Raw genomic sequence first — 27866 nt, 5'->3', positions numbered from 1 at the left:
TCTGTTGTAGGTTAAATGTAAATAACTTATTATGGTGGCTTGAAAAGCCAACATACTGTTATCTCACTTAAACTTATTAGGCTGGCTTGTCAAAGCCAACCTACTGTTATGCTATTTAAACTTATTATTATTAGGCTGGCTTGTCAAAGCCAACCTACTGTTATCCTATTTAAACTTATTATTATTTTTATTTATTCTTCTTCTGAGACTAAAATTCAAAATCTATCTGCTCCTTGAACTTTCAAACTATTACCACCAAACTCACACCAGACCTCCAAACTGGTCTGACTCTTTATGCTATATCTTTTCCGACTGATCCGACTTTCGGTTTTCCGAAAAACGTCCCGGGACTGTCGGAAAAATCCCATAGACTTAACATTGGATCAAACTTTGTGGCCTTATAACTCTGCGTCAGACTGTTGCACAGACTTCTAACTGGGCTCATTTAACTCAGACTATCAAACTGCCAATGACTGATCACCTTTAAACTTTCTAGCCACGCCCTAGCAACCACTTTTGGACCCTAGTAACTGTCCCATAGACTTCCATTCAATAGACTCTCATTGACTTAACATGGGATCAAACTTTGTGAGCTCATAACTATGAATCAGACTGTCCTACAGACTAATGGCTGAGCTCATTTAACTCCGAATACCAAACTGCCAATAACTGATGAGCTTTTAACTTTCTAGCCACACCCCAAACTACCACATACTGCACCCTAGCAACTGTCCCATAGACTTCCATTACAAAGACTCTCATTGACTTTACATGGGATCAAACTTTGTGAGCTAATAACTCTGAAACAGACTATCCTACAGACTAATGGCTGAGCTCATTTAACTCTGACTACCAATCTGCCAATAACTGATGAGCTTTTAACTTTCTAGCCACACCCCTAACTACCACATACTGCACCCTAGCAACTGTCCCGTAGACTTCCATTACAAAAGACTCTCATTGACTTAACATGGGATCAAACTTTGTGAGCTCATAACTCTGAATCAGACTGTCCTACAGACTTATGGCTGAGCTCATTTAACTCTGACTACCAATCTGCCAATAACTGATGAGGTTTTAACTTTCTAGCCACACCCCTAACTACCACATACTGCACCCTAGCAACTGTCCCGTAGACTTCTATTACAAAAGACTCTCATTGACTTTACATGGGATCAAACTTTGTGAGCTCATAACTCTGCATCAGACTGTCATAGAGACTAATGGCTAAGCTCATTTAACTCAGTCTAGCCAGCAGCCAATAACTGATGGCCTTTTAACTTTCTAGCCACACCCCTAACTACCAAATACTGCACCCTAGCAACTGTCCTATAGACAGTAATTAGCTGTGCTATCAAATGCTTATAATTCTAACATGCTAATGACATGCCAATCATGCTAGCAACATGCTACTCATATGCTAATCATGCTAATGACATGCTAACTCATACTGGAAACATGCTAATGACATGCTAATTTGTACTAGAATCATGCTAGTAACATGCTAATTCATACTAGACTGATGTTAATAACTGGCCTACATGCATATCTTTGCTTAGCATTGTTCTATTGACTTGGGGGATGGTTCATCTGACTCAGACAACCAATGAGCATCTCAATATGATAATGAAGCTCACAAGCCACGCCCCCAAATTGATTCCATAGACTTCCATTAAAATAAGCCAAGATGCATATCTTTGCAAAGCAGAGTCATAGAGACATGGGGGTTGGTTCATTTGACTTAGACAGCCAACCACATTCAAGTGCACTTTGTAACCTCGCCCATAGCAACAAAACAAAGTACCCTAGCAACCATTCATCAACAGCTATATCTCAGCATCTGAACATCGTAGAGACTTGGAGATTGGCTCGTTTGACTCATGCTAGCAAACGGAACTTCCTATATGCTACACATGCTAGCAGTGATTAGCTACATGCTAATATTGACTAGCCAAGTACTGTAACTTGCTAGACATGCTTACTTAGTTTAAATGTTTTATCAAGCATGTATGTGAGGCTTGCCTAGTAACCACCCAGGGTACCCTAGCAACTGCCTAGCAACCACCCAAATTACCCTAGCAACCGCCTAGCAACGGCCTAGTAATGCCTTAGTAAGGGCCTAGCGACCACTCAGGACACCCTAGCAACCGCCTAGCAACGCCTTAGCAACCAATTAAAATACCTTAGCAACCACCTAGCAACACCTTAGCAACCACCTAGCAACCACTTGGGACACCTTAGCAACCGCCTAGCAACACCTTAGCAACCACCTAGCAACCACTCAGAACACCCTAGCAACTGCCTAGCAACGCCTTAGCAACCACCTAGCAACCACTCAGGACACCCTAGCAACCACCTAGCGATGCCTTAGCAACCACCTAGCAACCACTCAGGACACCCTAGCAACCCCCTAGCAACGCCTTAGCAACCACTCAGAATACCCTAGCAACTACCTAGCAACCACTTAGGACACCTTAGCAACCACCTAGCAACACCTTAGCAACCACCTAGCAACCACTCAGAACAATCTAGCAACCGCCTAGCAACACCTTAGCAACCACCTAGCAACCACTCAGGACACCCCAGCAACTGCCTAGCAACGACTTAGTAACCACTCAGAATACCCTAGCAACCACCTAATCATGCTATGTGACATGCTAATTCATACTAGAATCATTCTAGTAACATGCTAATTCATACTACAATCATGCTCATAACATGCTAATTTATAATAGAATCTTGCTAATAACATGCTAATTCATGCTAGAATCATGCTAGTAACATGCTAAATTTTACTAGAATCATGCTAGTAACATGCTAATTCATACTAGAATCATGCTAGTAACATGCTAATGCATGCTAGAATCATGCTAATAACATGCTAATTCACGCTAGAATCATGCTAGTAACATGTTAATTCATACTATAATCATGCTAATAACATGCTAATTCATGCTAGAATCATGCTAATAACATGCTAATTCATACTAGATTCATGCTAGTAACAGGCTAATTCATACTAGAATCATGCTAGTAACATGCTAATGCATGCTAGAATCATGCTAGTAACATGCTAATTCATGCTAGAATCATACTAGTAACATGCTAATTCATGCTAGAATCATGCTAGTAGCATGCTAATTCATACTAGAATCATGCTAGTGACATGCTAATTTATTCTAGAATCATGCTAGTAACATGCTTATTCATGCTAGAATCATGCTAATAACATGCTAATTCATACTAGAATCATGCTAATAACATGCTAATTTGTACTACACTCATGCTAATAACATGCTAATACATGCTAGAATCATGCTAATTCATGCTAGAATCATGCTAATAACATGCTACTTATACTTTTTCAAACTATTTTTAAACTAAATAAACTATTACCAACAGGCTTTGTCAAGCCAGCCTCAAAGTTTGTCTCGACGAACTTTACTGTCTAGTTAGGCTGGCTTGTCAAAGCCAGACTACTGTTATCCTTTCTAAACTTATTATTAGGCTGGCTTGTCAAAGCCAGACTACTGTTATCCTTTCTAAACTTATTATTATTATTCTTCTTCTGACTCTAAAAATCAAAATCTATCTGCTCCTTGAACTTTCGAACTATTACCACCAAACTCACACCAGACCTCCAAACTATTCTGACTCGGTATGCTATATCTCCTCAGACTGATTGGACTTTCGGTTTTCCGAAAAACGTCCCGGGACTGTCGGAAAAATCCCATAGACTTAACATTGGACCAAACTTTGTGACCTCGTAACTCTGCGTCAGACTGTCGCACAGAACTCTAACTGGGCTCATTAAACTCAGACTATCAAACTGCCAATGACTGATCACCTTTAAACTTTCTAGCCACGCCCTAGCAACCACTTTTGGACCCTAGAAACTGTCCCATAGACTTCCATTCAAAAGACTCTCATTGACTTAACATGGGATCAAACTTTGTGAGCTCATAACTCTAGATCAGACTGTCCTACAGACTAATGGCTGAGCTCATTTAACTACGACTACCAAACTGCCAATAACTGATGAGCTTTTAACTTTCTAGCCACACCCCTAACTACCACATACTGCACCCTAGCAACTGTCCCGTAGACTTCCATTACAAAAGACTCTCATTGACTTTACATGGGATCAAACTTTGTGAGCTCATAACTCTGCATCAGACTGTCATACAGACTAATGGCTGAGCTCATTTAACTCAGACTACCAAACTGCCAATAACTGATGAGCTTTTAACTTTCTAGCCACACCCCTAACTACCACATACTGCACCCTAGCAACTGTCCCGTAGACTTCCATTACAAAAGACTCTCATTGACTTTCCATGGGATCAAACTTTGTGAGCTCATAACTCTGCATCAGACTGTCATAGAGACTAATGGCTAAGCTCATTTAACTCAGTCTAGCCAGCAGCCAATCACTGATGGCCTTTTAACTTTCTAGCCACACCCCTAACTACCACATACTGCACCCTAGCAACTGTCCTATAGACTGTAATTAGCTGTGCTTTCAAATGCTTATAATTCTAACATACTAATGACATGTCAATCATGCTAGCAACATGCTACTCATATGCTAATCATGCTAATGACATGCTAACTCATACTGGAAACATGCTAATGACATGCTAATTTGTACAAGAATCATGCTAGTAACATGCTAATTCCTACTAGACTCATGTTAATAACTGCCCTACATGCATATCTTTGCTTAGCAGTGTCCTATTGACTTGGGGGATGGCTCATCTGACTCAGACAACCAATGAGCATCTCAATATGATAATGAAGCTCACAAGCCACGCCCCCAAATTGATTCCATAGACTTCTATTAAAATAGGCCAAGATGCTTATCTTTGCATAGCAGTGTCATAGAGACAAGGGGGTTGGTTCATTTGACTTAGACAGCCAACCACATTCAAGTGCACTCTGTAACCTCACCCATAGCAACAAAACAGAGTACCCTAGCAACCATTCATTAACAGCTATATCTCAGCATCAGAACATCGTAGAGACTTGGAAATTGGCTCGTTCGACTCATGCTAGCAAACGGAACTTCCTATATGCTACACATGCTAGCAGTGATTAGCTACATGCTAATATTGACTAGCCAAGTACTGTCACTTGCTAGACATGCTTACTAAGTATAAATGTTTTATCAAGCATGTATGTGAGGCTTGCCTAGTAACCACCCAGGGTACCCTAGCAACTGCCTAGCAACCACCAAAATTACCCTAGCAACCGCCTAGCAACGGCCTAGTAATGCCTTAGTAAGGGCCTAGCGACCACACAGGACACCCTAGCAACCGCCTAGCAACGCCTTAGCAACCAATAAGAATACCCTAGCAACCACCTAGCAACACCTTAGCAACCACCTAGCAACCACTTGGGACACCTTAGCAACCACCTAGCAACACCTTAGCAACCACCTAGCAACCACTCAGGACACCACAGCAACCACCTAGCAAGACCTTAGCAACCACCTAGCAACCACTCAGAACACCCTAGCAACCGCCTAGCAACACCTTAGCAACCACCTAGCAACCAGTCAGAACACCCTAGCAACCACAAAGCAACATCTTAGCAACCACACAGAACACCCTAGCAACCGCCTAGCAACATCTTAGCAACCACCTAGCAACCACTTAGGACACCCTACAGACTACCTAGCAACGACTTAGCAACCACTCAGAAGACCCTAGCAACCACCTAAGCATGCTTTGTGACATGCTAATTCATACTAGAATCATGCTAGTAACATGCTAATTCATACTACAGTCATGCTAATAACATGCTAATTTACACTAGAATCTTGCTAATAACATGCTAATTCATGCTAGAATCATGCTAGTAACATGCTAATTCATGCTAGAATCATGCTAGTAACATGCTCATTTATACTAGAATCATGCTAGTAACATGCTAATGCATGATATAATCATGCTAATAACATGCTAATTCATGCTAGAATCATGCAAGTAACATGCTAATTCATGCTAGAATCATGCTAGTAACATGCTAATTCATACTAGAATCATGCTAATAACATGCTAATTCATGCTGGAATCATGATAGTAACATGCTAATTCATGCTAGAATCATACTAGTAACATGCTAATTCATGCTAGAATCACACTAGTAACATGCTAATTCATGCTAGAATCATGCTAGTAACATGCTAATTCATACTATAATCATGCTAGTAGCATGCTAATTCATACTAGAATCATGCTAGTGACATGCTAATTTATTCTAGAATCATGCTAGTAACATGCTAATTCATGCTAGAATCATGCTAATAACATGCTGATTTATACTAGAATCATGCTAATTCATGCTAGAATCATGCTAATAACATGCTACTTATACTTTTTCAAACTGTTTTTAAACTAAATAAACTATTACCAACAGGCTTTGTCAAGCCAGCCTCAAAGTTTGTCTCGACGAACTTTACTGTCTAGTTATTATTCTTCTTCTGACTCTAAAAATCAAAATCTATCTCCTCCTTGAACTTTCGAACTATTACCACCAAACTCACACCAGACCTCCAAACTATTCTGACTCGGTATGCTATATCTCCTCAGACTGATTGGACTTTCGGTTTTCCGAAAAACGTCCCGGGACTGTCGGAAAAATCCCATAGACTTAACATTGGACCAAACTTTGTGACCTCGTAACTCTGCGTCAGACTGTCGCACAGAACTCTAACTGGGCTCATTTAACTCAGACTATCAAACTGCCAATGACTGATCACCTTTAAACTTTCTAGCCACGCCCTAGCAACCACTTTTGGACCCTAGAAACTGTCCCATAGACTTCCATTCAAAAGACTCTCATTGACTTAACATGGGATCAAACTTTGTGAGCTCATAACTCTGGATCAGACTGTCCTACAGACTAATGGCTGAGCTCATTTAACTACGACTACCAAACTGCCAATAACTGATGAGCTTTTAACTTTCTAGCCACACCCCTAACTACCACATACTGCACCCTAGCAACTGTCCCGTAGACTTCCATTACAAAAGACTCTCATTGACTTCCATGGGATCAAACTTTGTGAGCTCATAACTCTGCATCAGACTGTCATAGAGACTAATGGCTAAGCTCATTTAACTCAGTCTAGCCAGCAGCCAATCACTGATGGCCTTTTAACTTTCTAGCCACACCCCTAACTACCACATACTGCACCCTAGCAACTGTCCTATAGACTGTAATTAGCTGTGCTTTCAAATGCTTATAATTCTAACATGCTAATGACATGCCAATCATGCCAGCAACATGCTACTCATATGCTAATCATGCTAATGACATGCTAACTCATACTGGAAACATGCTAATGACATGCTAATTTGTACAAGAATCATGCTAGTAACATGCTAATTCATACTAGACTCATGTTAATAACTGGCCTACATGCATATCTTTGCTTAGCAGTGTCCTATTGACTTGGGGGATGGCTCATCTGACTCAGACAACCAATGAGCATCTCAATATGATAATGAAGCTCACAAGCCACGCCCCCAAATTGATTCCATAGACTTCCATTAAAATAGGCCAAGATGCATATCTTTGCATAGCAGTGTCATAGAGACATGGGGGTTGGTTCATTTGACTTAGACAGCAAACCACAATCAAGTGCACTCTGTAACCTCGCCCATAGCAACAAAACAGAGTACCCTAGCAACCATTCATCAACAGCTATATCTCAGCATCAGAACATCGTAGAGACTTGGAGATTGGCTCGTTTGACTCATGCTAGCAAATGGAACTTCCTAAATGCTACACATGCTAGCAGTGATTAGCTACATGCTAATATTGACTAGCCAAGTACTGTAACTTGCTAGAAATGCTTACTAAGTATAAATGTTTTATCAGGCATGTATGTGAGGCTTGCCTAGTAACCAACCAGGGTACCCTAGCAACTGCCTAGCAACCATCCAAATTACCCTAGCAATCGCCTAGCAACCACCTAGCAACAGCCTAGTAATGCCTTAATAAGGGCCTAGTGACCACTCAGGACACCCTAGCAACCGCCTAGCAACGCCTTAGCAACCACTCTGAATACCTTAGCAACCACCTAGCAACACCTTAGCAACCACCAAGCAACCACTTGGGACACCTTAGCAACCACCTAGCAACACCTTAGCAACCACCTAGCAACCAGTCAGAACACCCTAGCAACCGCCTAGCAACGCCTTAGCAACCACCAAGCAACCACTCAGGACACCCTAGCAAGCACCTAGCAACACCTTAGCAACCACCTAGCAACCACTCAGGACACCCTAGCAACCGCCTAGCAACGCCTTAGCAACCACTCAGAATACCCTAGCAACCACCTAGCAACACCTTAGCAACCGCTTAGCAACCACTTAGGACTCCTTAGCAACCACCTAGCAACACCTTAGCAACCACCTAGCAACCACTCAGAACACCCTAGCAACCACCTAGCAACACCTTAGCAACAACCTAGCAACCACTTAGAACACCCTAGCAACCGCCTAGCAACACCTTAGCAACCACTCAGAACACCCTAGCAACCACCTAGCAACATCTTAGCAACCACTCAGAACACCCTAGCAACCGCCTAGCAATGCCTTAGCAACCACCTAGCAACCACTCAGAACACCATAGCAACCACCTAGCAACAGCCTAGCAACCGCCTAGCAACATCTTAGCAACCACCTAGCAACCACTCAGGACACCCTAGCAACTGCCTAGCAACGACTTAGCAACCACTCAGAATACCCTAGCAACCACCTAAGCATGCTATGTGACATGCTAATTCATACTAGAATCATGCTAATAACATGCTAATTCATACTAGAATCATGCTAGTAACATGCTAATGCATGCCAGAATCATGCTAATAACATGCTAATTCACGCTAGAATCATGCTAGTAACATGCTAATTCATACTATAATCATGCTAATAACATGCTAATTCATGCTAGAATCATGCGAGTAACATGCTAATTCATGCTAGAATCATTCTAGTAACATGCTAATTCATACTAGAATCATGCTAATTCATGCTAAAATCATGCTAATAACCTGTTAATTCATACTAGAATCATGCTAGTGACATGCTAATTTATTCTAGAATCATGCTAGTAACATGCTAATTCATGCTAGAAGCATGCTAATAACATGCTAATTTATACTAGAATCATGCTAATAAAATGCTAATTTATACTACACTCATGCTAATAACATGCTAATCCATGCTAGAATCATGCTAATGCATGCTAGAATCATGCTAATAACATGCTACTTATACTTTTTCAAACTTTGAAAAAACTTTTTCAAACATGCTAATTTATACTAGAATCATGCTAATAAAATGCTAATTTGTACTACACTCATGCTAATAACATGCTAATCCATGCTAGAAACATGCTAATGCATGCTAGAATCATGCTAATAACATGCTACTTATACTTTTTCAAACTGTTTTTAAACTAAACAAACTATTACCAACAGGCTTTGTCAAGCCAGCCTCAAAGTTTGTCTCGACGAACTTTACTGTCTAGTTATTATTATTCTTCTTCTGAGACTAAAATTCAAAATCTATCTGCTCCTTGAACTTTCAAACTATTACCACCAAACTCACACCAGACCTCCAAACTGTACTGACTCTTTATGCTATATCTTTTCCGACTGATCCGACTTTCGGTTTTCCGAAAAACGTCCCGGGACTGTCGGAAAAATCCCATAGACTTAACATTGGATCAAACTTTGTGACCTCATAACTCTGCGTCAGACTGTTGCACAGACTTCTAATTGGGCTCATTTAACTCAGACTATCAAACTGCCAATGACTGATCACCTTTAAACTTTCTAGCCACGCCCTAGCAACCACTTTTGGACCCTAGTAACTGTCCCATAGACTTCAATTCAAAAGACTCTCATTGACTTAACATGGGATCAAACTTTGTGAGTTCATAACTCTGAATCAGACTGTCCTACAGACTAATGGCTGAGCTCATTTAACTCAGACTACCAAACTGCCAATAACTGATGAGCTTTTACCTTTCTAGCCACACCCCTAACTACCACATACTGCACCCCAGCAGCTGTCCCGTAGACTTCCATTACAAAAGACTCTCATTGACTTAACATGGGATCAAACTTTGTGAGCTCATAACTCTGCATCAGACTATCCTACAGACTAATGGCTGAGCTCATTTAACTCCAACTACCAATCTGCCAATAACTGTTGAGCTTTTAACTTTCTAGCCACACCCCTAACTACCACATACTGCACCCTAGCAACTGTCCTATAGACTGTAATTAGCTGTGCTTTCAAATGCTTATAATTCTAACATGCTAATGACATGCCAATCATGCTAGCAACATGCTACTCATATGCTAATCATGCTAATGACATGCTAACTCATACTGGAAACATGCTAATGACATGCTAATTTGTACTAGATTCATGCTAGTAACATGCTAATTCATACTAGACTCATGTTAATAACTGGCCTACATGCATATCTTTGCTTAGCAGTGTCCTATTGACTTGGGGGATGGCTCATCTGACTCAGACAACCAATGAGCATCTCAATATGATAATGAAGCTCACAAGCCACGCCCCCAAATTGATTCCATAGACTTTCATTAAAATAGGCCAAGATGCATATCTTTGCATAGCAGTGTCATAGAGACATGGGGGTTGGTTCATTTGACTTAGACAGCCAACCACATTCAAGTTCACTCTGTAACCTTGCCCATAGCAACAAAACAGAGTACCCTAGCAACCATTCATCAACAGCTATATCCCAGCATCAGAACATCGTAGAGACTTGGAGATTGGCTCGTTTGACTCATGCTAGCAAACGGAACTTCCTATATGCTACACATGCTAGCAGTGATTAGCTACATGCTAATATTGACTAGCCAAGTACTGTAACTTGCTAGAAATGCTTACTAAGTATAAATGTTTTATCAAGCATGTATGTGAGGCTTGCCTAGTAACCAGCCAGGGTACCCTAGCAACTGCCTAGCAACCACCCAAATTACCCTAGCAACCGCCTAGCAACCACCTAGCAACGGCCTAGTAATGCCTTAGTAAGGGCCTAGCGACCACTCAGGACACCCTAGCAACCGCCTAGCAACGCCTTAGCAACCACTCAGAATACCCTAGCAACCACATAGCAACACCTTAGCAACCACCTAGCAACCACTTGGGACACCTTAGCAACCGCCTAGCAACACCTTAGCAACGACCTAGCAACCAGTCAGAACACCCTAGCAACCGCCTAGCAACCGCCTAGCAACGCCTTAGCAACCACCAGGCAACCACTCAGGACACCCTAGCAACCACCTAGCAACACCTTAGCAACCACCTAGCAACCACTCAGGACACCCTAGCAACCGCCTAGCAACGCCTTAGCAACCACTCAGAATACCCTAGCAACCACCTAGCAACACCTTAGCAACCGCCTAGCAACCACTTAGGACTCCTTAGCAACCACCTAGCAACACCTTAGCAACCACCTAGCAACCACTCAGAACACCCTAGCAACCACCTAGCAACACCTTAGCAACAACCTAGCAACCACTTAGGACACCCTAGCAACCACCTAGCAACACCTTAGCAACCACTCAGAACACCCTAGCAACCACCTAGCAACATCTTAGCAACCACACAGAACACCCTAGCAACTGCCTAGCAAGACCTTAGCAACCACCTAGCAACCAATCAGAGCACCCTAGCAACTGCTTAGCAACAACCTAGCAACCACTCAGAACACCCTAGCAACCGCCTAGCAATGCCTTAGCAACCACCTAGCAACCACTCAGAACACCCTAGCAACCACCTAGCAACACCCTAGCAACCGCCTAGCAACATCTTAGCAACCACCTAGCAACCACTCAGGACACCCTAGCAACTGCCTACCAACGACTTAGCAACCACTCAGAATACCCTAGCAACCACCTAAGCATGCTATGTGACATGCTAATTCATACTAGAATCATGCTAGTAACATGCTAATTCATACTACAATCATGCTAATAACATGCTAATTCATACTAGAATCATGCTAATAACATGCTAATTCATACTACAATCATGCTAATAACATGCTAATTCATACTAGAATCATGCTAATAACATGCTAATTCGTACTATAATCATGCTAGTAACATGCTAATGCATTCTAAAATCATGCTAATAACATGCTAATTCACGCTAGAATCATGCTAGTAACATGTTAATTCATACTATAATCATGCTAATAACATGCTAATTCATGCTAGAATCATGCGAGTAACATGCTAATTCATGCTAGAATCATTCTAGTAACATGCTAATTCATACTAGAATCATGCTAATTCATGCTAGAATCATGCTAATAACCTGCTAATTCATACTAGATTCATGATAGTAACAGGCTACTTCATACTAGAATCATGCTAGTAACATGCTAATGCATGCTAGAATCATGCTAGTAACATGCTAATTCATGCTAGAATCATACTAGTAACATGCTAATTCATGCTAGAATCATGCTAGTAACATGCTAATTCATACTATAATCATGCTAATAACATGCTAATTCATGCTAGAATCATGCGAGTAACATGCTAATTCTTGCTAGAATCATTCTAGTAACATGCTAAATCATACTAGAATCATGCTAATTCATGCTAGAATCATGCTAATAACCTGCTAATTCATACTAGATTCATGATAGTAACAGGCTAATTCATACTAGAATCATGCTAGTAACATGCTAATTCATGCTAGAATCATACTAGTAACATGCTAATTCATGCTAGAATCATGCTAGTAACATGCTAATTCATGCTAGAATCATGCTAGTAGCATGCTAATTCATACTAGAATCATGCTAGTGACATGCTAATTTATTCTAGAATCATGCTAGTAACATGCTAATTCATGCTAGAAGCATGCTAATAACATGCTAATTTACACTAGAATCATGCTAATAAAATGCTAATTTGTACTACACTCATGCTAATAGCATGCTAATCCATGCTAGAATCATGCTAATGCATGCTAGAATCATGCTAATAACATGCTACTTATACTTTTTCAAACTGTTTTTAAACTAAATAAACTATTACCAACAGGCTTTGTCAAGCCAGCCTCAAAGTTTGTCTCGACGAACTTTACTGTCTAGTTATTATTCTGCTTCTTTCTTCTGAGACTAATTTTAAAGTCTATCTCCTCCTAACCCTTTCAAGCTTCATACCTCAAACTTTCGTCAAACCTTCAAACTGGTCTGACTCGGGTTGCTATATCTTTTCCGACTGATCCGACTTTCGGTTTTCCGAAAAACGACCCGGAAAATTCCCAAAATTCCCATTGACTTAACATTGGGTCAAACTTTGTGACCTCATAACTCTGCATCAGACTGTCCTACAGACTTCTAACTGGGCTCATTTAACTCAGTCTAGCCAGCAGCCAATAACTGATGACCTTTAAACTTACTAGCCACTCCCTAGCAACCACTTTTGGCACCCTAGCAACTGTCCCATAGACTTCCATTGTAAAAGACTGCCATTGACTTAACATTGAGTCAACCTTTGTGAGCTCATAACTCTGCATCAGACTGTCCTACAGACTAGAGTCAGGCCCCATTCAACTCAGTCTAGTCAGCAGCCAATCACTGATGACCTTTAGACTTACTAGCCACTCCCTAGCAACCACTTATGGCACCCTAGCAACTGTCCCGTAGACTTCCATTCAAAAGACTCTCATTGACTTAACATGGGATCAAACTTTGTGAGCTCATAACTCTGCATCAGACTGTCATACAGACTAATGGCTGAGCTCATTTAACTCAGTCTACCAAACTGCCAATAACTGATGAGCTTTTAACTTTCTAGCCACACCCCTAACTACCACATACTGCACCCTAGCAACTGTCCCGTAGACTTCCATTACAAAAGACTCTCATTGACTTAACATGGGATCAAACTTTGTAAGCTCATAACTCTGCATCAGACTGTCATAGAGACTAATGGCTGAGCTCATTTAACTCAGTCTAGCCAGCAGCCAATCACTGATGGCCTTTTAACTTTCTAGCCACACCCCTAACTACCACATACTGCACCCTAGCAACTGTCCTATAGAATGTAATTAGCTGTGCTATCAAATGCTTATAATTCTAACATGCTAATGACATGCCAATCATGCTAGCAACATGCTACTCATATGCTAATCATGCTAATGACATGCTAACTCATACTGGAAACATGCTAATGACATGCTAATTTGTACTAGAATCATGCTAGTAACATGCTAATTCAAACTAGACTCATGTTAATAACTGGCCTACATGCATATCTTTGCATAGCAGTGTCCTATTGACTTGGGGGATGGCTCATCTGACTCAGACAACCAATGAGCATCTCAATATGATAATGAAGCTCACAAGCCACGCCCCCAAATTGATTCCATAGACTTCCATTAAAATAGGCCAAGATGCATATCTTTGCATAGCAGTGTCATAGAGACATGGGGGTTGGTTCATTCGACTAAGACAACCAACCACATTTAAGTTCACTCTGTAACCTCGCCCATAGCAACAAAACAGAGTACCCTAGCAACCATTCATCAACAGCTATATCTCAGCATCAGAACATCGTAGAGACTTGGAGATTGGCTCGTTTGACTCATGCTAGCAAACGGAACTTCCTATATGCTACACATGCTAGCAGTGACTAGCTACATGCTAATATTGACTAGCCCAGTACTGTAACTTGCTAGAAATGCTTACTAAGTATAAATGTTTTATCAATCATGTATGTGAGGCTTGCCTAGTAACCAACCAGGGTACCCTAGCAACTGCCTAGCAACCACCCAAATTACCCTAGCAACCGCCTAGCAACCACCTAGCAACGGCCTAGTAATGCCTTAGTAAGGGCCTAGCGACCACTCAGGACACCCTAGCAACCGCCTAGCAACGCCTTAGCAACCACTCAGAATACCTTAGCAACCACCTAGCAACACCTTAGCAACCACCTAGCAACCACTTGGGACACCTTAGCAACCGCCTAGCAACACCTTAGCAACCACCCAACAACCACTCAGAACACCCTAGCAACTGCCTAGCAACGCCTTAGCAACCACCTAGCAACCACTCAGGACACCCTAGCAACCACCTAGCAACACCTTAGCAACCACCTAGCAACCACTCAAGACACCCTAGCAACCACCTAGCAACGCCTTAGTAACCACTCAGAACACCCTAGCAACCATCTAGCAACTACTTAGGACACCTTAGCAACCACCTAGCAACACCTTAGCAACCACCTAGCAACCACTCAGAACACCCTAGCAACCGCCTAGCAACACCTTAGCAACTACCTAGCAACCAATTAGGACACCTCAGCAACCCCCTAGCAACACCTTAGCAACCACCTAGCAACCACTTAGGACACCCTAGCAACCGCCTAGCAACACCTTAGCAACCACCTAGCAACACCTTAGCAACCACCTAGCAACCACTCAGGACACCTTAGCAACCACCTAGCAACACCTTAGCAACCACCTAGCAACCACTCAGAACACCCTAGCAACCGCCTAGAAACACCTTAGCAACCACCTAGCAACCACTCAGGACACCCTAGCAACCACCTAGCAACACCTTAGCAACCACTCAGAATACCTTAGCAACCACCTAGCAACCACTTAGGACACCTTAGCAACCACCTAGCAACACCTTAGCAACCACTCAGAACACCCTAGCAACCGCCTAGCAACACCTTAGCAACCACCTAGCAACCACTCAGAATACCCTAGTGACCACCTTGCAACACCTTAGTAACCACTTAGCAACTAGTCAGAACACCTTAGCAACTGCCTAGCACCACCTTAGCAACCACCTAGCAACCACTCAAAACACCCTAGCAACCGTCTAGCAACACCCTAGCAACCACCTAGCAACTAGTCAGACCACCTTAGCAACTGCCTTGCACCACCTTAGCAACCACCTAGCAACCACTTAAAACACCCTAGCAACCGCCTAGTAAAATGCTAATTCATGCTAGAATCATGCTAACAACATGCTAATTCATGCTAGAATCATGCTAGTAACATGCTAATTTATGCTAGATTTATGCTAACAACATGCTAATTCATGCTAGAATCATGCTAGTAACATGCTAATTCATGCTAGAATCATGCTAACAACATGCTAATTCATGTAAGAATCATGCTACTAACATGCTAATTCATGCTAGAATTATCCTAGTAGCATGCTAATTCATGCTAGAATCATGCTAGTAACATGCTAATTCAACCACTTCAAACTTTCAGATTCGGCTTTTCAAGCCACCATAAAGTTTGTCCTCAAACTTTAATATCTAGTTTTAATAGTAGCTGTTTTTCTATAGTAAGTTGAAACTAACTAACTAACTAACTAACTAACTAACTAACTAACTGACTAACTGACTAACTGACTGACTGACTGACTGACTAACTAACTAACTAACTGTATTCATAGTTAGTTGAAAGTAACTAACTTACAAACTAACTGTTTTTCTATAGTAAGTTGAAACTAACTAACTAACTAACTGTATATATAGTAAGTTGAAAGTAACTAACTTACAAACTAATTGTTTTTCTATAGTAAGTTGAAACTAACTAACTGACTGTTTTTCTATAGTAAGTTGAAACTAGCTAACTGACTCTTTCTATAGTAAGTCCGTCCCCATTTACACTAATACATTTTAGTTTTACAATCATGTTTTAGAAAGAAAATAATCCACGTCCACACAGGCATTTCGCCTAGCGTTTGTAACCGGTATGTTCCGGGCCGAATCAGCGTTTGAATTTCGGGGCCAATGGTGCTGTGACAAGGATGTAAGAAGCATCAAGGGGCGCATCAAAGGTACACATGGGTACGCCTTGTCACACCATCTCTAAACATTTAATTCCAAACAACATTGAGGAATACGGACAGTCAATGTCAGGTGTTCGGTCTTGTTGCTTATGGAAAGGATGCACACAACGCATTCAGTACAGTGCATTTGGTGAGCGAGAGCGACTCTGTTCAGATCAGCATGCATGATCGCGTTCATCAAATTTGCTTAAACTAAGTGTTCTGAAGCGGATTTTACAAGCAAGGATTCTGACACAGCAACGTAAAGCAGATGCTTTACAAAAGTTGTGTGTAAGGGGAAAACATTTCAGAGTTACTGACACATTTGAGGGCTCATGAACTTAAAGCTAAAGTAATGCACTGTCTCTGAAAGCTCGCAACATCATCTGGCACTTTCAATGAGTATCTACATGGACACCAATGCTCCGATTTTAACATTAAGCCAATACTTTGATTAACATGCTAGACTACCATGTAAACAGTGATTTTTGATTACCTTAAAGGACCACAGACACCTGCGTCACAAAATGCAGAGATTAGTTTTTTTTCATTCAACGTGCGGTATCAAATTCCTTTAAAAATAGCGTGGATAGCATTAATCGATCTATGTACTATAACATGTAAGACGAGATCATGAAAGGAACATTTAAAAAGCAACTCATGTAAACACCTTGATTATATTATTATCTTATTCATATTGAGGTAAATCATTAAATTACTGATAACCATGTAAACAGTCACAAACCCCAACCCTAAAAAAAAAGAAGTTCAGTATTTTGATGACAGCCTTTCCACAGGTTAGTAGTAAGCTAATGTAATTTCATATTGCAAATTTTAAATTCATGCTTACCATCAAGTGATCAAATGAAATATATTAATCTAATTCAAATATATAAAATATGAATTGATGTTTACTTTAAACTGTAATTATATTGTTCTATTAAAATTATTTTTTAAAGATTTTGTCAAATAAAATATATTTCTAGAGTCATTCACCATAATTTTGTGGCTCAAAAGTATCAGTTCAGGCACTGCTTTGGCACAGGTACCATTTTAAAACTATCGATTTAGCAGTGGTATCGAAATAACCCCAAACGATACCAAACCCTAGACCACACTGACATGGAGCAGCAGCATTTTAAAGCCAAAACGACCTCTTTAGCGTTTTAAAAACGCTTCATTATCGAGGCTAGAAAACTCTGGGATGGTGAGGATAGAAGGCGTAACCTTAGCAAAAGTTATGCATTTTAAAACTAAAATGTTTGTGTAAACGTGGCCCAATAAGTAAGTAAGTGTTTTTTTTTTGTTATTTATTATACTTCACAGTTGCATCAAACTGTATATAAAACTTTATTAGGTGGTCTAGTTTTATTTAGCATCTTATACTCTTACTTTACCAAGTTGTTGTTCTGAAAACTTTACTTGACGCAGACATAATCTCCCAAATGGACCCTCTTACGTTATCTGTTCCTTCAGTTCAAGCAGGTTTTGAGGGTCTGTTCGGTGGAAAAGCTATTTATCACCCGTGGGCTGGGACTGTTTGTGTAGACCAAGTTCTGGGACATTCTGCTGCTGGACTGCTTTTATAGGTGCTGTCTGTCCCTCGATGATTTCCAGATGACTGCAAGAGCTGCTTATAGCTTAAACTTTTAAGCAGTCTTTTTGTCTAGCCAGACACATTAAATCTTCAATGCCATTTGTCGGGCATGAGCTAAATTACAGATGTAAATCTACTGTAATGCATTTGTTTACCTAATTAATACTTGAAACCGAGAAAATTCATCTTTTTTAATTAGGGTCAGGGTATTTGCTGGCCCAGTGCAGGGCTCTTAATTTGACTCGCTGACTGCGGCAGGTGATGTCGTGAGGGGTCCCTCGGCTCTCATGCACTGCAGCTTTAATGAGCTTTTCTGATGTTTCAGTCCGCTGGTTTAAAGGGGAGACTGGCTGCTCAGCTTGGGGGAAAGCACAGGTTAGGGAGAAGTTCAGAAAAGCACTTCTGGTGTACCATGAAAACTGTGCAAATCTTTTTGTTTAAAATGAAAAAAAAAAAAAAAAAAAAAAAAAATATATATATATATATATATATATATATATATATATATATATATACACACATACATATATATGTATATATATGTGTATATATATATATATATACATATATATGTATATATATGTATATACATATATATATATATATATATATATATATATATATATATACATATATATGTATATATATGTATATACATATATATATATATATATATATATATATATATATATATATATATATACACATACATATATATGTATATATATGTGTATATATATATATATACATATATATGTATATATATGTATATACATATATATATATATACATATATATGTATATATATGTATGTATATATATATATATATATATATATATATATATATATATGTATATATATATATATATATATATATATATATATATATGTATGTATATATATATATATATATTTATATATATATATATATATATGTATATATATATATATATATATATATATATATATATATATATATATATATATATATATATATATATATAGTAAATTGCATGTTGCATTAAGGCTGTGGGAGATACAGCAAAAAATAAATAATAAATTAAAATAAAATCTCATTCATTTTCGTGTCAAGTCATGATTGTAAAAGTGTCATGACAGTGACAGAGTCAGAGTAAAATGCTGCCTTTTTGTATTTAAAAGAAGTATTGTCTGCTCACCAAATTTGTGTTTACTTGACAAAAACAGCATTATTGTAAAATTTATTTGCAGTATAAGACAAATTGTAAATTGTAAGCTAAAATATCAGTGTCCCACATTCTATCAGAAAGCCTTTAAGTATTCAGATTAAAGAATGGCTTTTATCTGAAACAGAAGGTTTTTGTAATGCAATGCACTATAGATCAAAAGTGTGAGGTCAGTAGATACAATTCATAAAAGCTTATTGAATAAGATGAAACTGAAATTATTCAGTAAGGATATAAATATTAAATTGATCAGAAGTAGATAATAATATTTACAACATGTTAAACTAGGACAAAATGCTCAGAAAATAGTTTACACTATTTGTAGACCAGGTAGTGTGTTGTTTTTTGTAAAATGCCATAGATTAAGCAGATTATTAATGATCCGTGCCTGACAGTTGAAGCCATGCCTTTTCTATTAGTCACTGAAAGAGGGACAAAGCAGCAAGCTGACAGGTTTATTTGGTGTGCGAGTGATCACCGGTGATTGGGTTTCTGCCAATCGGGGCATTAGGCCGTTCTGCGGTGACATTGTTTGCCCCCTTTGCCCCACACTACCCTGAGGCCATCTGCAATATTCCAAGCTAAGCTTCTATAATACCACATTTGGCAAGTTCTTCCCTCAAGATTCATGGATGAAGCAGCGATGCCTCTGGCCAGCTCACAAGCTGGAGGTCATTCAAAATCACAGATTTTGCTCGATGTGTGTTTCGGTTCACTGTTCGCCTTGAGTTTGGAAACTTGACAGCCACTCGGGCCTGCAGTATGATCACATGGTGGAGTGATTCATTAAAGCTTTTGGTTATTGGATTTGAAATGCTAGATTTAATATCCACAGCGATCCAGGAGAGGATGTGGGAATGAATGTGCCTTAAATTGAAGTCAAATGCTCTGTTTTATTTTGTCTTAGGTCGTGTTCATTGGAAACCTGCCCCTAAACCAGTGCGGGGTCCTTCCTCCTCGCCCTATCTTTCTGGACTCATCCGCCGCTCTATGTCCTGTCCCCGCTCCATATCCTCTCTGACTGCGCAGTCACCTACCAACGAGACCAGGCAGCCAAAAACAGCCACTCACATGGCCAACGCGTTGACTGCTGCAGCCACTCAAACTGCAGCCACCATGATGCAGATGACCCCAGTTCGACCCCACACAGCATCTCGTTCCCAGTCGCTCAGTCGCAACTGCTCTACAAATAGAGTTCCACACAGCAGCAGTCTAGGTGCCATTCACCCCAATTCGGCAAGTATTGAATCTGTCACACTGGAGATATTTGAAAATGTGCTACTCATTCTGTTCATCCAGTATGTTTACAGCGATTCCATATGCATTGGTTACCTTGAGCCACCATCACACACTTCTCCTTAGAGCTCGACAGAACTGATCTGAGTTCCCATGCATGTGTGCTTACATCTCGAGGTAAAACAACCACAGAAGAAGTCATCTGAAAAGGGACATGACGTTTATATACAATGCATGTCAAACATTAAGTGGCCATTACAATATCACAATAATTACCCTGAAAAAAGCAGCACAATAACTACCAGACTGCTGTTGTGTTTGCGAGAAGGAAAAACGTTAAACTCATGCGGGCATTTCTTCTTTCTTTCTGCCAACACAACACACATTCCTGGTGTCCGTTCTTCGTACGTGGATTACTCAGTTAGCTGGATTTGGATATTGACGATTTGACACGATCCAGGATCGTTTCGTTCTTCAAAGCTGATCCGAGAGTTGTTGTCATAGCAACAGTTCTGCTGGGTTGAACCTGATCGGGAGCAGGTTCAATTCATATACGTAAACAGGATTAGATCGGCTCAGTTCAAGCAAAGATAATACAGAAAGTATGTTCCGAATTCTGATATTTTCTTACAGTTGTAGTTACACTTGGGAAAATGGTAATTATTTTTTAACTATATATATATATATATAAAGTTATAGTTATTAATAAAATAAATAAAGTTATACATATTAATAAAAGTTATACAATCTGCACCCTCGAAATGAAAGTACAAAGACTGCCACCTTTCGGTGCAAAGAGAAAACTTATTGATATTTTTTTAAAAGCAATAATACATTTATGTAGTCATAAACATGTTTTGACAGTTAATATACAGTGATTTGATGCTTCGCAAAAGTTGCAGACCCCTTTACCAATATCAAAATGCTTTTGTAAACAACCAGTTATTCTTTACACCGATTAAAAGACGGCTACTATAATAAAGAAAATCTTTTCTAAATGTAGAACTAAATACATTAATATGCATTGAAATACATGATGAATACACTTGACACATGAAAGTGTAAAGCCTGCAGCTCACAACAAATGTGGAAGGTTATTGCGTGTCATATTTAACAAACCGTTTACTGCTAATTTGATGTAATTTTGCTCACATGGATAATTGAATATTAATCAGATGATGTCATTACGCTGCTGTGCCGTCAGCCAATCGTTGCGTTGTTGATCATGATTTCGAGGATCGATAGATCTGTCCTTCACAACACACGCAGCGATCTCAGATCAGTTTATCCAGACATTCAAATCTGATTCGCGAACTTGTTGGAAGAACAAAATTAGCGAGAGATCAGTTATCAAGATTAAAAGATCCAGGATCTGCCAAATCATCTTAGATCATTTAAGCGAGCTACGAAGAACGGACCCCTGATGTGTGAGTCCCATATCTCACAATTACATTTATAACATCATTACAACTACAGCACCACAACATACAAAAGAGAGAGAGATCAACTTGGAATATCACTTACCAGTTTAGTTATGATTTTATCAGCTGTAGTTATGCCTGTTTTAATTATCTAAGGGCTTATTATGCGGTCCTGTCGCCATCTTGTAGATAGAAAACATCAACAGTCTTATTGGGTTTACTCAGCAGTACGGCAGGCTAATGGCCGCAATGTGCTGTCTCTCAAAAATTGTAAATATTTTAAAATAGGCACTATTCTTATAAACAAACTGCATAGTTGCAATCTAAATAACTACATTATCAACTAAAAAGCCACAAAAGTACATTATATTGTCCAACAGCAGTAATATTTGTCCAACTGTAGACTGTCCACTGCTTGTTGCTGACTATGTTGGTGGAGTAATAGACAAAGGTGATGGGTAAAGAGGCCTTTGTGTGTTGTTACTGGCAAAATATTGCATGGTTATCAGCCAATCAGATTAAAGAACCAGACAGAGCTGTTGTATAAATAAAACCAAAACACTAAAATGATAATAATATTTAGTTCCATGGTTTAATTTAACTTAATTTGTTTTAATGGTAACTTATTTGAGTCTAATGTCACTTTTATAAACTTGCAGCTATGTAACATAACCACACCTGTCAATATTAGGATGTGAAAATAAGGGATATGCCCACCATAATAAGGGATGCCCCTTAAATAAACAGTTAAATGGTCATTAATGTGGTTTTACTATTATTATTATTTTTATTATTATCATTATCTACGAAAAATAAATAAATAAATATAAATTAGCAGCAAATACATTAGCAACCAGTTCAGCTTATTAAATTTAGCTATTATAATGAAATCGAATCAAGCTATCAAATCTCATTAGCAGTTTCTTTAGATTATTTCGTTTGATTACATTACATAACAGGTGTCACTGTAAAATGCACACATCTAACAATATATTGAAGGCTTTTGACTGCTTTTAATGCTCATTTATGACGAAATCAGATGTATTTGAAAAAAAAAAACATCGACATCTTTAGATGTTATTATTATTAATTATGTGTATATATCGGTTTGTACACGCACCCAAAAGCCACTTTCGCTCCGCTTCAAATCGCGTGTACAGAGTCTGTTTGGGTAACAGCGTCTATTTATCACTATGGAGCACATCAGCTGACAGTCATGCCCCATTATATGACTGTTTTGAGGATTGCATGAAAAGGAAAGGGAATTGCGCCGTTTTTATATTTATTTCAAAGTGCTTTCGTGCCTAAACAAAAAGCGAAAGCACAGACCAAATTCACATTTAAGAGCAAGGGGCGGCCCCTAGTGGTTCGGCGGTATGGGTTGCGCTTGACTCTTATGTTTTTTGCCACCCTTCAGAGAAACACTGAAAATATGGGAGAATACGTTAAAATACCTTTACGGGATGATAGCGGGATACAACTGTAAAATATGGGAGAATCCCAGGAAAAATGGGAGGGTTGACGGGTATGAACATAACACATTTCCCCCTCAAAATAGTTTATAAAGCAATGGTTATGAAATGGGAAATGGTGTATGTGAAAATAATTTCTTTTGGACTGCTACAGACACTACTGTGGACTGTGTATGCAGTATAAGAACATTATTCTAGTACTACATTCTGAAAATAAATATCCACAGACACATCTATCTTTTCTTTACCATTGACCATTTCAGACAACAGATGTTCACATAGATGGCAGATTTAGAGAAGCTCTGGCAACACATCACCTGTAAAAATGACAAACATCAGTTTTATTTCCCCATCACTGTCCTGAGTCATTCCAATCCATCAAACATTAGATTCAACATGTGTGCGCAAACACACACACATTCGTACGTCTATTTTTGGGAGGACTTCTGTTGTTTTCTGACTGACCGGACAGTTTTCATACTCCAATGTTTTACTTTTTCATTCTTCACACTCTTACATCCATTCTGTTTCTCTCACTCTCTCTGGGCACACCTTGGAAAGGGAAAATCAGTCATATTGTGGAAAAATTTGAAGTCAGTGTGAAGTTAAATTGGGCCTGGATTCACAGAGACATTCATCTTGTGAATACCAGCACTCCCACTTGTTCAAACTCTCATTAAGGAATATTAATCAGGAAAAAAAAAACACCACACACATTTATGCTCTGTTTAATAAGACTTTAGATTGCGTTAAGCAAGACGGACTACTAAAGCTACATGCTCTTCTCAGAGTAATTGTATATCGGATGCATGATCATCAAGCTAATAAGCCTTCATTTTCTAATAATGGAAGCTGTTTAATTAGGATTTGTGCTCTTCCTCTAACTTCCTCTCTCTTTTAACACAAGGGTTTTGTGCTCGCTTCTGATCAACATCCGTAGACTATATTCAGTTAGGTTTATGCTTAGTATATAACGAGTATTACATTTTGAACAAACCTACTTAGTTAATCCTAGCATTCTCATTTTAGAATAGTAGTAAAAAAACATACAGCACTGAATTGAAGAATTGCCAAAACTATATATTAAGCATCAAGACCCTCGTTTTAAAGACATTATTTTAGCCCAGCTTCATTTGGAAAATCCTTGGAGGATTTTAACGGTGCTGAAGGACTTCTTCAATCATCATTTTTAAAATTGTTAATTTATTGGAAGGCAGAGTACAATGTATATTTTATATTCTATATAAAAATGGTCAACTTACAGAGCTATAATTACCTGATCTGCTTGCATCATCTATCTAAAGCTGATTTGACACACTCTACATTACATTGTGTATACATTGCTCAGCATAAATGAGTACAACTCTAACAGATCTCTCCTTTAAATTCATAGTTTAGGATGCTTTCCAATAGCATATGTGTACATATACACTAGATTAGTCAGTACCAAAGCTAATACTGGAACTAATCTAACAAAAAAGTAAAAATTTGTTTGACCAAATTAATATGTTGGAGTAACATATTAAATACAATTTTAATAAACAGGAAAAGTCAAGAGGAACATAAGAAACACATTTAGTTGAAATATGGTAGGTTTTTTTTGCAATAATTTAAATATTATAAATATAAGTAAAAATAAAATTATTATTATTTAATGTTTGATAAAAACTGTTTAATAAAATGTATTTGTTTAAATGCACCAACATATATTGTCATATATTACTCAATTATGTCGTGCATTGTACAGTATATACACTCACCGGCCACTTTATTAGGTACACCTGTCCAACTGCTCATTAAAGCAAATTTCTAATCAGCCAATCACATGGCTGATTAAACACTTGCATTTAGACATGGAGACATGGTCAAGACGATCTACTGCAATTCAAACCGAGCATCAGAATGAGGACGAAAGGTGATTTAGGTGACTTTGAACGTGGTATGGTTGTTGGTGCCAGACGGGCTGGTCTGAGTATTTTAGAAACTGCTAATCTACTGGGATTTTCACGCACAACCATCTCTAGGGTTTACAGAGAATGGTCTAAAAATGAGAAAATATCCAGTGAGCGGCAGTTCTGTGGGCGCAACTGCCTTGTTGATGCCAGAGGTCAGAGGAGAATGACCAGACTGGTTCGAGCTGATAGAAAGGCAACAGTAACTCAAATAACCACGCGTTACAACTGAGGTATGCAGAAGACCATCTCTGAACACACAACACATCCAACCTTGAGGAGTTACAGCAGCCACACCGGGTTCCACTGGAACAGGAAACTGAGGCTAATATTCTCACAGACTCACCAAAAATGGACAACAGAAGATTGGAAAAATGCATGGTCTGGTGAGTCTCGATTTCTGCTGCAACATTTTGATGGTAGGGTCAACAACATTAGAGCATGGATCCATCTTTCCTTGTATTAACTGTTGAGGCTGGTGTTGGCAGTGTAATGGTGTGTAGGATATTTTCTTGGCACACTGGGCCCAATGGTACCAATTGAGTATTGTGTCAACGCTACAGCCTACCTGAGTATTGTTGATGACCATGTCCATTCCTTTATGACAACAGTGTAGCCATCTTCTGATGCCTACTTCCAGCAGGATAGCGCAAAGTCTATCAAGCGCGAATCATCTCGGACTGGTTGCTTGAACATGACAATGAGTTCACTGATCTCAAATGGCCTCCACAGTCACCAGATCTGAATCCAATAGATCACCTTTGGGATGTGTTGGAATGGGATTCGCATCATGGATGTGCAGCCGACAAATCTGCAGCAACTGCGTGATGCTATCATGTCAATATGGACCAAAATCTTTGAGGAATATTTCCAGGTTCTTGTTGAATCTATGCCACGGAGGATTAAGGCAGTTCTGAAGACAAAAGGGGGTCCAACCTGTTCATTGTAAGGTGTACTTAATAAAGTGGCCATTAAGTGTATTATTAAAAAAGTTAAATAATGTCTGGTGTAGAATCTAACTCACTGATTTAGTTCTATAGACTATATATATATATATATATTTAAATCCTTTGTTCACTTTATAAATCCTTTTTTTTCTCAAATTAGTGATCATTGTTTTTTTATCCTTTTTGCAACAAGCAGTGAATACAATGCTGCGATGGCCGAAACAAACCTGATGACTGCAGAGAAAAGGCATTGCACTCAATAATTCATCTTTATTATGTTGGTTCTTTTGCATGTGCAGGCGCAGGGGGAGACCCCACTGAGTAAAGAGCAGGAGGCCGAGCTGATGCAGCAGACACTGACCGCGCTCGGGGAGATGAGGATTCGTTACCCGGGGAAGAGCGAGGAGGAGGCCGAGGCCATGTTGGATGAGGTGAGACGCGCAGCTGAGAGAAAGCGCTCGGTCAGGGCAGGCCGACCGGCTGCTCTGTGTTCCCCTCATATCCCCAAACTCATTTGAGGACGTCCAAGCTATTCACAGCGTCTCTCGTTGCATGTAGAGTCATTAGCCGTCCACCTGTAAGCTTAATGAGATCCATTAGCTGTCTGCGCAGAAATACAGCTGGCCAGCAGCACCTGTTTAAGACACTTTCCAGCATTCATTTAAAGCATCACTTTCACGGTGATAGATCTGGCGTACATTTGCACATTAGCAATCGTGAAAACACAGCGTTTAGAAGCACAGTTGAACTGATATTGCTCTATTACCGGAGGTGTGAAATTGTAATTGCCGCCTTCCACGAATACAGAACACTTAGTAATTATTTTATTTTAATCCATTAGAGGCACACTATTATATGGGTAAGGAAAACTCTTATCTGCTATAAAATTAACCTAGCGTGGATAGTAGCTAGTTTTAAACACTATGGGTGCCTGAAAACGGCCCAACCCTTATGAAAGTAAAACAGCACACTCTTAGGAAAATGTTCTAAACAATGCTAAATTAGGGTGCGTCGACCTTAATCGATGGCAGAACCCTTATTTTAAAATAAAAAGAATCATTCTTTGAAAGTGCTATTTAGGACCTTAAAATATATTTTTAAATAATATTGTATTTTATGAGTAATATTATTAATAATAACATATTGACTTGAATATGTTTAAT

The 27866-nt window shown here is 39.3% G+C and overlaps 1 protein-coding gene and 1 long non-coding RNA gene across 12 annotated transcripts in view; one reads left to right on the top strand and one right to left on the bottom strand.

The window, feature by feature from the left end:
* ttll7 (tubulin tyrosine ligase-like family, member 7) overlaps positions 1-27866 on the top strand; it is a 160792-nt gene that overhangs the window by 108828 nt on the left and 24098 nt on the right. For 6 of the 11 annotated variants that reach the window (XM_087272643.1, XM_087272646.1, XM_087272644.1 and 3 more), the window contains 2 exon segments: positions 20583-20911; positions 27003-27134. In XM_087272643.1, coding sequence (XP_087128769.1) covers positions 20583-20911; positions 27003-27134 — 461 coding nt within the window. 11 annotated transcript variants of the gene reach the window in all.
* Positions 203-11308, bottom strand: LOC148679627 (uncharacterized). Its single transcript, XR_015944888.1, has 3 exons — positions 10921-11308; positions 1317-1958; positions 203-1118 (listed from the first exon to the last, which is right to left on the bottom strand). It is a non-coding gene; the product is annotated as an uncharacterized LOC148679627 (long non-coding RNA).

The sequence above is a fragment of the Danio rerio genome, chromosome 11 (genome assembly GCF_052040795.2).
Source record: "Danio rerio strain M-AB ecotype USA chromosome 11, GRCz13ab, whole genome shotgun sequence".
Classification (NCBI taxonomy): Eukaryota; Metazoa; Chordata; class Actinopteri; order Cypriniformes; family Danionidae; genus Danio; species Danio rerio.
Note: the sequence above shows the minus strand (reverse complement) of the source record. Positions and strands in the feature narration are given on the sequence as shown.